This window comes from Stegodyphus dumicola, chromosome 12 (genome assembly GCF_044657685.1).
Source record: "Stegodyphus dumicola isolate Sdum_Otavi_A_Nest chromosome 12, ASM4465768v1".
NCBI classification, from domain to species: Eukaryota; Metazoa; Arthropoda; class Arachnida; order Araneae; family Eresidae; genus Stegodyphus; species Stegodyphus dumicola.
The window spans coordinates 107,145,765-107,158,477 of record NC_140779.1 but is presented as its reverse complement, the minus strand read 5'-3'; the positions used below and the strand labels follow the sequence as shown (position 1 = coordinate 107,158,477).

The following is a 12,713-nucleotide window of genomic DNA, read 5'->3' as shown; positions in this document are numbered from 1 at the left end:
CTTTTAAAGAAAAAAATTAAATATTTTATACTTTATTGATGAAAAAAATTATTTTTATGCATGAGGCTAAAAACTACATTTTAGCTTTATTATGAATTACAGTAGAATATGGATCAGTCATTTAATGCCTTGGATGCTATCCATATTTTGTCATTTTTTTAAAAATTATAAAGCATGCTATTAATTGTTTCACTACATTTTCTATTATCCAAAAATATAGACTTTGCTGGAAATATATATATAGAGGCACACATAAAAACTGAACAAAGTCAGGAATTTGGCATGAATGTATCAATTGACACAATATACAAACTATCCTGTCAATTGATACATACAACTTTGAAGAAAGGGAAAATCTTTTGAGAAATGTGTCCAAAGATGATTACATTTATATAAAATTTTCTTATTTTTTTAATAATACTTTTAGTGCATAGACGATGTTAAATGTTTTTGAATGGCTGGTGTTGTCTTAATTGCAAGATTTCTTTAGCACTGGTGTGTTGAAATGGGGCTCTCAAACATCTACATCATTATATGCATCTTCTCTGATCATCTGATCCACTATTGCCAGTACTAACCAACTACTTCATTGCTCCATTTAAGATGGCAGTAATATATTTATTGGACCGACATACTTAATTTTGGTTCATGATATGAGTGTCTCTAAATCATATAACTGTTTTCACAATTGAGCACATTTTAAAGGTGTTTCTGCACATAATTTAGAGCAGAAAACTCGAGTAAAAATTGCCCATAAAAAAGGAATACTAGTCCTTCTCATGTTCACTAAATGAGTTGTATTACATCTCTGGCAATCATTTGTACAATTCTTCAGGCGATGCTTACATACTGAATTTTGTGACTGTTGCTTAATTTTTGTATGGCGCATGTATTTTTTAACAGAGTATATAGCTTTTAAAATAAAAATTCAAAAATATTTTAGTTTTTAATTAATTAATGACACTTATTAAAGAGACATATCATTCATTAAGTATACAGGAATTTGTTAACAAATAAATTTTACACATTTATACAGCTGATTATTTACTGTTTGTTCATTTGTGTAATTAGACTATAATAAATGCTGGGTTATAAAATTTACCTCTCAACTTTAGCTTCTTGAGGTTCACCCAAAAGTACCTGAGCTTGCAAACCTGCTAATTGTAATCCAACTCTTTCGTTTATTGGATATTCATCAGCCTTTCAAACAAAAAAATATTTTTGCAGTTATGAATTAAATAAATAGATTAATTAAAATTTTTAATTAAGTGACAAAATCTTACAGAGATTCTCATATATAAACAAATTACAGAAATTCACTGACTATTAAGAATTATTGCATAAAGTTTAAAAAAAAAAAAAACCTACAGTCTAATGAAATTTTCGGCTGATCTTTGGAATATGGTAACTGGTAGTTTGGCGACATTTAGGAGGCGATAAAGGTTACTACCTAGGACTTTGGTGTTGGTGTATTTTAGTATAATTATGGCAAAGCACACTAGGGCCATCTGCCTAAGGGAAGGGATGCCTTCGTGGAGGACTTTCTATGGGAAACTGGCTCGTATACACGTTACACATGAGGAAAACCCCGAAAACCCCCACGCAGCCAGTCCGTTCGCGGGATTCGAACCTCAGACCGAACTACCAGTGTTCAGCGACTTTACTGCTCGGCTGCTGGTGGGCCCCTAGGACTTTGGAAATAATGTGAGAAGTACTCAGTTCCGATTACGCATTATTTTGTGTGAGGGAAATGAAAGATCATGAGATATGTCATGTGACATTAATGGACAAATTAATCGGAAATCTTTAATCGGAAAAGGGGGGGAATTTGGAAAACTGTAGTGCTATATTATTTTGTATTAAGCTTCATTGTGTGTTGTGTGAAATAGTGGAAGTGTGCGTGCCACGTAATGAGGATTCTGAAGATTAGGTAAGTTAGTATTTTTAATCATTTGAGGATATTATTTTTATGCATTGTTCTAAATGTAAGGAGTAAATAAATTAATATGATATTATTGGAAAATTGTTATTAGCAATGATTTAGTTTAAAGTAATTAGAATTGTAATCTAATTTTTATTAATTTAATGTATGTGCTTATTTATATTTTAAGTAGTGTTTTTTAATTTAATTATATTTTAATTTACTGATCGTGATTTTGTGAGTTATATGTTTGTAGTATTTTGGAATACATTTGAGTAGAATACGTTGAGTATTTTCATGCATTTTTGTGAAATTTTTCTAATTTATGAGAAAAAAGCAGTGTACATGGATATAGTGAAGAGTGTGCGCAATGCCATTTTTGTGCAATTCTGGGATGTTTTTTTAAGTAAAAATAAGTCGATGTGTACATGGTTTAGTGATATTTTAATTAAATGATAGCTATTTTGTGAATTTTATGTTTGTAGGAATTTGGTATACGTTTCAGTTGAAGTAAACGTGTATGGAAATAATTTAAATATTTGACACTAAGTATTTGTAACCATTTGTAATGTTTGCGGTATGAATTCGTTGGTGATGTTTATAATATAATAGATAATTTAGAGGTAAAAGTTTTTGGATATTTTATTTATTTTATACGTAGAAATGTTCATCCTTGGAAAGGGTATATACTTTTTCGCGATCAGGTAATTTCATATATGTGCTTTTTACCAAGTTTAAAGATTTACAGAATTTTTTTTGCATTTTCGTGCAAATTTTTGTAATTTATGAGAAAATAGCAGTGTAGATGGATAAAGTTAACCCTTTAACTGTCAAGTTATTTTGATGATTTGGGTACACAAATTGTCAAATTTTTTTATTGGAAAAACCAAATGTAGCCGAAATAAACATCTCCCGATATCAAAATCGTAAAAAACAACCTTATATTTAGCGTAGGTATAATGAAACACTCAATCGACTTCGAGGGCAGCTAAAGGTCCCTCCTCATCAGGAGAAAGAAGAAAATAGGAATCACAGAAACACGTGGTGTTTCATCTCAAAATAGTGCATATAAATGTCAGCAAGTACCGGACTGAGAGGATTACCCATAGCCAATCCTTCAACTTGACGAAAATATGCATTTTGGAAAACAAAGTGGGTTTGACTTAGAGAAACTTTAGTAAGCGAAACCAACTCCTTAATTTCAGTATGTGTGAAGTGAAATTCCCGAAGCCTAGTTTCAAGACAATTTAGTGCTCCTTCGACCGGAACATTAGTAAACAATGATTTGACATCAAATGAAACCATAATGGAACGAAGTGGGGAAATATTTTTAAGTTTATCAATGACTTCAACAGAATTTTTTACAGTGTGAATATTGTTATCAAGTAGAGGAGAAAATCTGGAAACTAAATATTTGGCCAAAGGATATGAAGCAGTACCTATGTTGGAAACAATTGGTCGAAAAGGAATACTGGTTTTGTGGACTTTTGGAAGAGCATAAAGTCTAGCGCAATTAGTAATAGGCGGAATAAGTGATTTCTTCAACTGAGTTGGCAGAATGTGGGAAGATTTAATAGCACTTTTTACTTTCACGAGGTCCGAAGTTGAAGGATCTTTAGGGATCGAGCAGTATGGGCCTTCATTTATCAATTTAGAGACTCCAGTATCTCCCGATATATATTCGGGTATGACAATACGATGCACTCAAAAAAAAAAAAAAAATTACCCCGAGAAATACTCGGGCGTGACATTTTCGAACACCAGTGCTGTGCCCGAGATTATCTCAGGCATGACAGTTAAAAGGTTAAGAGTGTGTGCAATGCCATTTTTGTGCAATTCTGGGATGTTTTTTTCAGTAAAAATAAGTCGACGTGTAAATGGTTTGTGTGTATGTGCTATTCTGAAAAATGCGCAAGAAGTTTGCGATTGTGCACTTTTTCCCAATTTTGCAGTTAATATTTGTCATGATTAAGCAGTTTTGTTACATAAAATTTCTAGCATAAGTGTAATTCGGCTAGTAGATTGTTGTAAAAAGTGTTCAGTAAATAAAAAGAAAAGAAACATGTCTTTACTTCATGAAGACAAAATGGCGAAGGAAAAAAAAAACTAGAAGGTTGCTGTAGCAGAGTTGGCACGAAATTTTCGCCAAAAAATCGCCAAGTTACCATAATCCAAAGATCAACCAAATTTTCTTTAGCATAAACAAACATTATAAGATATTTTACCTTTACAACACCATGAACAGCTTGTGCAAAAAGGAGATTAACTTCTACAGGATCTTGAGGAATTTCACGAGGATTTCGGAAGAGTCTTTTGCGGAACAAAAATCGACATTCACCACCTCCCAATGCCAGTGTGGGTCCTCGTCTAGATAAAGTATTGTATTTGCTAAAAGTAGCAGAACTCCTTTGGCAGCTGAAAAATTATGTTTAAAATTTTTTATTTAATTTAAAAATTTCAATAATAAATAATAAAAATTATAATAATAAAAATAATAAAATTTCAGACACTTTTAAAAATGTTTAATTATTTTAGGAAACACTAGAAAAAATACTAACAACTCCCAATTAGTAATGATATCTGCTAGGTACTCATATCCTTTTATCACATGTTCATATTCTGGTGTACTCTAAAAAACATAAAAAGCAAAAGATATGTAGTATAAGTTAAAACATTTGAGTGAAGTAATTAGTCTAAGAAGAATAATTTTTACTGGTAAAAAACAAAAATTCATAACTGAATATTCCAAATTTGAATTTTTTCAAATTACAAATTATATACATTAAATATTTTTAAATGTATATAATTCTTAAAAAAACAATATTACATTTAGAAAATAAACAGGTTGATTTTTCACAATAAATCCCCTTTTTTAAATAATTCAGAAAAGTCAAACATTTTAGCACATTATATACTTTTAACATGGATATTTGCAAATATCTTTGGTACGTTCTCAAACTACATACTAAAAGGATAAATTAGGTGTTCTTGTTTTAGTTTTTAACAGTTTAAAAATAAAATTCAAAACAGAAATTGTACATAATTGTCTGAATAGTTTATAGTGCTCAGCATTTCATGCACAATTTGTTAATTAGAAATTTTCTATAAAATTTTCAAAAAATTAAAATTCATTGTTATTACTTAAGAAAACTTACTTCATATAAAGCCCATCCATCAAGGCTCCTCAATCCAGTTTTAATTGCTAGTTGTTGCATAGCATCCATTGCAGTATCAGATGGTTGCACATCAATAGCCTTTGTTCTTCCATCCATGAAATAAAATCTACAAACCAAATTTCCAAGATTTCTAACAGCCTGTAATAAAAAGAATTTAATATTAAATGATGGGAAAAATATTGGTCATATAATGAAATAATTTGAAGTAATATAGATGATATATAACCTCAGATTTTTATTTGTATAAAGAAGTCAGTATTTCATTAAAAATTTTATTCAATATTATTACTTCAACTCAAATTGAAGAAAATTCTTATGCTTAATAAAAAAATTCCAGTTTGATTTAGTACACATTTTAAAGCATACTAAAAAATAAGTCAAAGAATCTAAAGATATTTACATGCAAATTTAAGCTTATGCCATTTATAATTAAAAATTTCTTTATTAATTCTTAGTAATTTGTCTTTTAGAAAGTTATTAAACTGGAACTTTTAAATTTATTTTATTAGTGTTGCAACAAGTTTTTATTTGCAAATGCAATTATATGAAATAAATTTTTATTACTAATAAAAACTTTATATTTCAGCTATGATATTTAGAATATTTTCCACCTAAAATTGTATTTATGCTTACACTTATTTCTAGAGATGATGGAGGCATCTTTCGTGGTGTAACTTTGGTACTATGAATGTGATCTAGGCACCACTGTGCATACCTTGCAATCGTAGTATCTTCACGAAGGTTTTTCCGTAAGAAACTGTTAAAGTACTGTAAAAAAAAATAGTTTACAATAAAATGATAAAGCATTAACACTGAATGAAACAGAAAAATTGTCACTTAAGTGTTTTACTTCAAATCCAGGACTTTTAAGTACCAACATTTTTATATAATGTAGGGGGGGGACAAAGGAAAAACTTGGTCCATTTTATTTAATTTTCCAATTAAATTCATCTATAAAATCAATAAAATTTTCCTTTGTATCATACTTAAGCTCATATAACGGTAATGAGAAAGTTTCAATGAAACATGGACAAAAATGAAAAATATGAAGGGAAAAAAAAGGGGGATAAGCAAAATTAAGACATCTTTTAATTTATTTCTGGTACAATACCTACAACTAATAAATTATACTTTCTAATAGAAACATTTTTTTTTTTACATTTTGGCACAATAAATCTGCATTTCACAGGAAACAATAACATGATATTTTAACCTTTGCAAAGATAGGATTTCTTGCTTCTGTCTAAATTAAAATCTTTACAAATCAATAACTTTTATATTAAGAACAAAAGAAAGATGGATTACTTTATTAAATGTTTTGCTAGGATAAAATGCAACAACACACAAGCACATGAGCAGCCAGGCTCTGAGAGTCGATTCCCTACAGGGATTATTAGTTGACTGCCGAACAAGTTGTACTAATATTTCATCCCTTAGTTCTTCCCTGTCAATGCCATATCCAACAATAGATTGGATTGCTTGAACTTCGCCTTCAGCTTTCAAGTCACCACGAAGATACCTACAAAGTTCCTGTAAAAATAGTTCAAACAATTCAATAAACAGCATATTCTTAAAATAAAATTAAAATATTGCATCCACACAATAGTTTTGTTTATCATTGACTTCTTCAGTCATATTTAAATTTTTGATCAATTGAATCAATACTTCACAAATTATTAATTATATATTATTATATATATATATGTAAGATAAAAAATACAAATTAAAATTATAACTTAAAATGCCTCTTAATTGCTCATTTTTAATTTGGATACTTTGTCTCTAGTAATAACTTTCTCTAAACTGCACCATATCTGAAAATGTATTCCGCATTACGTCATCTTCAAACTTCTGTACTGTCTACAAGTTTTAGCCAATCAGATTAACGAAAAATTTTACTATAAATATTGTTGCAACCCTACCCTACCCTACCCTCTTTCTCTGCTTGTGCTTGCTGGCTGAAGGACGTCTCTTGTTTTGCTGCTTTTGTTTAAAATGTAATGCGCCATCATCAAAATTGTGGGGAGCAGATTGCCCCCCCCCCCCATTGTGAAGTGCCACAAGTAATAAAGGTATATTTGGATTATCAAGTGACTTTTGTGATTCTTCAAAAGTTTCCGACTGCCAAACTAAATTTTATCATCACATATATACATATTAAACTTTACAAGAACTCTTTAAATATTTGTAATTACCGTTTAATATATGAGTACATTATCAAAGTCTACAATCCAGCATTGCGTACATAAAACTCATTATCTAAATATGCAGCACACAAACTATACTATATCATACCTGGTTAAAACAGAACATGCATATTTACTACACACTTAAATTTTATAATGAATGCTGAAATTTGATTTAAATATTTCAACAGGAAAAACTTCTAAAGTTACATTTAAAACCTTCACATGATTATAAAAAAGTAAACATTTAACATGAAAAAAAAAAAAAAAAGAGAAAAAAAAAAAAAAAAACTAGAAGACTACATTTTAATTACAACATTAGTTAAGAATGCAATGAATATAAGTCAATGAGCATCCATATGAAGTGGAGAAATGAAAGAATTTCTCTGAAATGCAGTACATATAGCATTATAAGCTTAATTTTCAGGTTTACATTCGTGCAATGTTTTCCTTCATATCCATAGATCTTTTATACCATTTTAACTAATTTATTACTTATATGGTTTCTACCAATTCAATTACTGTAAATTTGCTACCACCAGGCCCAGACTTAGAGACCCATGACCCCTAGGCACTTGACATTTGGGCCCTCCACCATCTCAAAGCAATTTTGGAAATTCAGCAAATTAAATGCACTAGTACAGAACATATAATTTTAATTGACTTTAATAAACATTAGAATTCAAAATAATACAGTCTATGTTACTATAGTTATGCAAAATGTAGTAAAAATATTTATTATAATATTATTTTCAAAAAAGCTTTTTGATAATGCAAGCCAGGTTTTTAAGCGTATGTAAAGATTCCACCACCGGGGTCCCTAGGTCGGTGCCTTGTAGGCCTAGGCAGAAATTCGGCACCGACTACCCACTTACGTATATTTACTCCCACCATGCACATTTTCAAATAAAAGATGCCTTACAGAGTTACGAAAGTTATTACATTTTGAAGATACAATGTATATTTATAAGCAATAATTATAGTCAAAGCAATAATTATAGTCAAAGCAATGCCTTACTGCAATATTTTCTATTGAAATTAAAAGTAAAATATTAAAATTAAAAATTAGAAGTACAGTGATAAGACAAGTTGTTTTTGACAATGAACAGTGGCATAGCTAGGGTGGGACAAGGGTGAATCTCTGTCCCTGGGTGCAGCACCTAGGGAGCACCAACTTCTGTTATGAAATTTTAGAATGAAATGTTTTATATTCTCGGCACACAAAAAGATACACAAAAACTTCAGTTGCCCCCAGGTGCTGAAAACCTTAGCTACTGGCTCTGACAATGAAATAAATATTATATATTAGTACTTGTGATTCTTAAATACTACTCACTAATCTGAAGAATTTTTTTCGATTGATATAATGCAAAATTTACATCTGCTTTAATATATTTAACATATTAATGGAATGTATAATAAATATTATACACCTTATGGTCTTAATATCACTACAGAAACTATTCTGGTTTTTAAATCTCATGGAATAATTCATGAAATGTATGCAAATAGCATGAAAAATCATGTTGCACATGTGCTAAATCTTGGTGATCTTCTGAACTTTTATATTGCTATGAAATTTGTACATAGAGGATTTTAGTACAATTACATGTGAAATTGTTGTATTTTTTTAATCTAATGTAACATAAAAAAAACTCAAGAGATATGCTGAAAAAATAAGAATGCAAGGACAAATCCATTTAACATTGAGTAAATAGGTATCTCGGTAATTGGGCGAGATATCGCCAAGCTCGCAGTGGTTTTGGCAATAAATCTTTCTCATCAAATTTAGTGACAAATCGCCCAAAGTCACCAAACTTAGCAACCATTTGGTTCGGCCCGTTTTATTAAGTATTGTTATCGACTAAATATAATTCATCACTATATTAACTGTAATCGTAATTCAACATCATACGCCTTCCAGCAATTTCGAGAAACAGAAAGTACAAGAATTATTTTGGCTGCCAGGTGAAAACTATATAAGGCTGGAGAGAGCACCTACTCTCAATTGTTGTTGTGGTTGTGAATTGTTAGTTCAGTGTCAGTTCAGAGTACTGGGATATCTCCGGGTTAGCTTTCTCTTTAGATGCATTTTGCATTGTGTTGTGTTTAATGTTCTTAATAGCTTGAAGTGTAACTACTGATTGTACTCTATGATACTGTGCATACCTGTATAAGTATTTCTGTGGAAAATTTCAAACTCTGAAATGTTTCTTTTGTTTAAAACAACTTCATCAAATTATCATCAGACCTGTGTGCATTCAATCTATTGCAAACCCACATGCACACAACAGTTCAATCTATCTTGACATCCATTTAACATTGCATTACTCTTAATAAAAACTTATAAACAAAAGTCCATGCAAAATGAAATGAAATAACAGCATCATAAAGATATTTATATTGATATTTTCTTACTTTGAAGATGGTACATGAGAGCTGAATGTTCTCAGGGTCATACATATGAACATGTGATGTAGGTATCGTACTGTTTCGCGTGTAAGTTACCATTTCATATTTGGGGATCATATCACCAGATGATTTTCTTCTCCTTGTCAACGTTTTCATGACAGTTCCACCATATTCTCTCATATGACAATTAAAATACTTTTCAGCAAACTCAATCATGTCAAAGTAATTTTCATCATCTTCCCCATTTATTTTATCTTCAGCTTCACGTTCTATTAGTCTTTTTTCAACACGCTGTTTTCTCCTAAAAATTACAGGTATGAAAATATAAATATAAAATCAAAAAATGAAATAATTATATATATATATATATATATATATATATATATATATATATATATATATATAGGTATATAATAAAAGTGAATAACAAAAATAAAGTTTAAACAATGGAACTTAAAGAACTTTAATTTCTATATGAATATTATTTTTTGGCCATTAAAAACTACCAATATTTCAACACAGATAAAAAATTAAAAAAACATTTTAGCTTGATATAGATAAATTAAAACTAGACAAAAATAATGCTAATACTTTAATTTTTTAAATCTTCTATGTCTCGTTTTTATTTTAGATATATAAGAATGTAGTTTTGGCAAAAAGCAATGAAAACACTTTAGTAAAATATTACATATGAAACATGAAAATAATTCACATGCAGGAATTACATGAAAGAGGGCAAAAACTATCCAATTAATTTAATTATACGAGAGCTTTTAAAATGAATTCTTTAATGAATAGAATTCATATTGCTGCGTTATTTTCTTCCTTCACATTCATACGGAGTTCATGAAGATTTGGAGTGAATAATGACAATGCTACTTGTTGAAGTATCGAAACACACTTTATTGGCCAGTACAGCCTCCAGGTTATCAGGCTATCCCAGTGGAGACAGCTTCACTGTAAAGCACTAGAGTACAGCTCCCGACTCTGCTTGGTCGTTCTCAAAACTCCATGTACTCTCGAGACTCTCCACTCCACAACTTGCGATGCACTCGACGACACACAGAGCACAGCTCCCGATTCTTTGGTTCAGTCATTCCCAGAGCTCATCACGCTCTCTCGATGATGCACTAACCGCGATACACTACGAGACTCTTTCGGTGCACTCGATGACCCACTTGGCATTCGCTGCCTGGCTGTCAACTCGATCCACTTCGCAGGAATTGACTCGCTAGATGAGACACCAACTCAATACTACTAACTGACTGCGGACCAGCAGGGTTTATATAGCTTTCGGCTTGTGTTCGAGAATATTCTGGGATAAACCAGTAAGAATTTGTTCCAGAAGGTTCTCCATCCATCCATGACATATCGCCAATTTTATCGCCAAATGTGGCAACCCTGCCTTCCTTTGCTATTTTATGCCAACCCTAAACCTTCTTTGCAGGGAAGCTATCTCACCACGCCTGTACATTTTGTAACAATATATTTAACAGGAATGAAAGAATGAATACTTATATATTGTATACATAAGATTAAACACTACTGCAGCATGTATGAAATAACTCAGACATCTTTCAATTTCAGGACTCTTAATGCATTCTGAGCAAAATACATCTTTATTAATCTTGAACTTCAATTAAATGTAATATGCAAAAAAGTGTTTGCAGTACTCTTTTTTAAAAAGTTTGCCAACGAAATTTACAGAACTCAATGGCTGTTTTTGTGTGTTTTAGCATATACACCCAAGTTATTTTTTTTCTAATGTTTGTAAGCTTCTTCTCATTAATCACCCCAAAACAAATTCAACAACATTGACTGAAAAAAATAATGTACACTAAGAATCAACTATATTACATTTTTAATCTGTTAAGAAATTTCAAACTGCAAAAATTTTTAAAAAAATCATAATGATAATAACATTTTATCATATTTTGCAAATACAAAATGCCAAATATCAACACTAATAAAAAATAAATATTTGTCATTTGACCCATTTGTTTTTAAACTTAAGTTTATATTTAAATTCTAAACAATTTTCCCAAGTAACATCTTCCTATATTTTTATAAGGTTACTTTAAAAATAGGAAAAAAATGTGATTACCATAGAAACAATTAGAGAAAATTTAGACCTAAGAATTTTTAGAAATTAAGGCTTAGAAAAACTTTTAATGAAGGGCAATATTTTTTCAGATCAATAATCAAAATGTTTTCTGTAATTTTTCAACTTAAGTATATAAATTGTATAACAAATCTTATCTTCCTAGACTATTTTCTTTAAACATGTTAAAAGTCAACAACACTTGTGAAATATTCTTCAAATGTCATATCATCATTTTAAATAGAAAAAAAAATAATACCTTAGTTCTCTTTCAGGATTATCTGGATCAACAATATGCAAACGTTTAGTACCCTTCATCTGACTTTCTCCAGATTCCTGAAAACATGTAAATAATTATACATTAATAATTTTTCAGTTTAAATTCATTTTAATTTTTTCCACACTTGTGTAAAAAAAATCTCAAAACACTACAGGGAAAACAACTCAATTCAAATACTATGAAAATTATGTCAAAATAATAAAGTTGATTTCCTCATTCAATAAAAATTAAATTATATTATCAAAAATTCTAATACATGAGAAAAAAAAAGAAATTCACTATACAACTATATTTTTAAGTACATCTACAACAATAAGCTTCTGTTAGCTAATTTCACAAAGCAATAAGAAATGAATTTGCATTTTGGTTTAAATGGCCAATAAATTCCTCTCTCTTTTTTCCTCTCTGAGCAGTTCCTTCTGTTCACATATCTTTTAATGATTAGAAATTTTTGCATTAATCACAACAAAAGATTTAAGTTTCTTTCATGTTCACAGGCTTAAGAAAATAAATGAAGTTGTTTCATATTTGACAGAATTAAAATAATGCCTTCTTATTATATATTATTTGTATAACTTGTTTTTACTTTTAATATTTAACAGTAAAAACAAGTTATACAAATAAGTAAAAGTTACAT

At 29.9% G+C, this 12,713-nt stretch overlaps 1 protein-coding gene across 2 annotated transcripts in view; it reads right to left on the bottom strand.

Annotated features, from left to right (window-relative positions):
* Nucleotides 1–12,713, bottom strand: part of Myo81F (unconventional myosin 81F) — a 298,353-nt gene that overhangs the window by 58,209 nt on the left and 227,431 nt on the right. For both annotated transcript variants that reach the window (XM_035376215.2, XM_085806755.1), the window contains 8 exons: nucleotides 12,056–12,132; nucleotides 9,702–9,996; nucleotides 6,403–6,627; nucleotides 5,731–5,865; nucleotides 5,077–5,235; nucleotides 4,480–4,550; nucleotides 4,147–4,336; nucleotides 1,103–1,200 (listed from right to left, as the gene is read on the bottom strand). In XM_035376215.2, coding sequence (XP_035232106.1) covers nucleotides 1,103–1,200; nucleotides 4,147–4,336; nucleotides 4,480–4,550; nucleotides 5,077–5,235; nucleotides 5,731–5,865; nucleotides 6,403–6,627; nucleotides 9,702–9,996; nucleotides 12,056–12,132 — 1,250 coding nt within the window. The remainder of the gene's footprint in view (nucleotides 1–1,102; nucleotides 1,201–4,146; nucleotides 4,337–4,479; nucleotides 4,551–5,076; nucleotides 5,236–5,730; nucleotides 5,866–6,402; nucleotides 6,628–9,701; nucleotides 9,997–12,055; nucleotides 12,133–12,713) is intronic.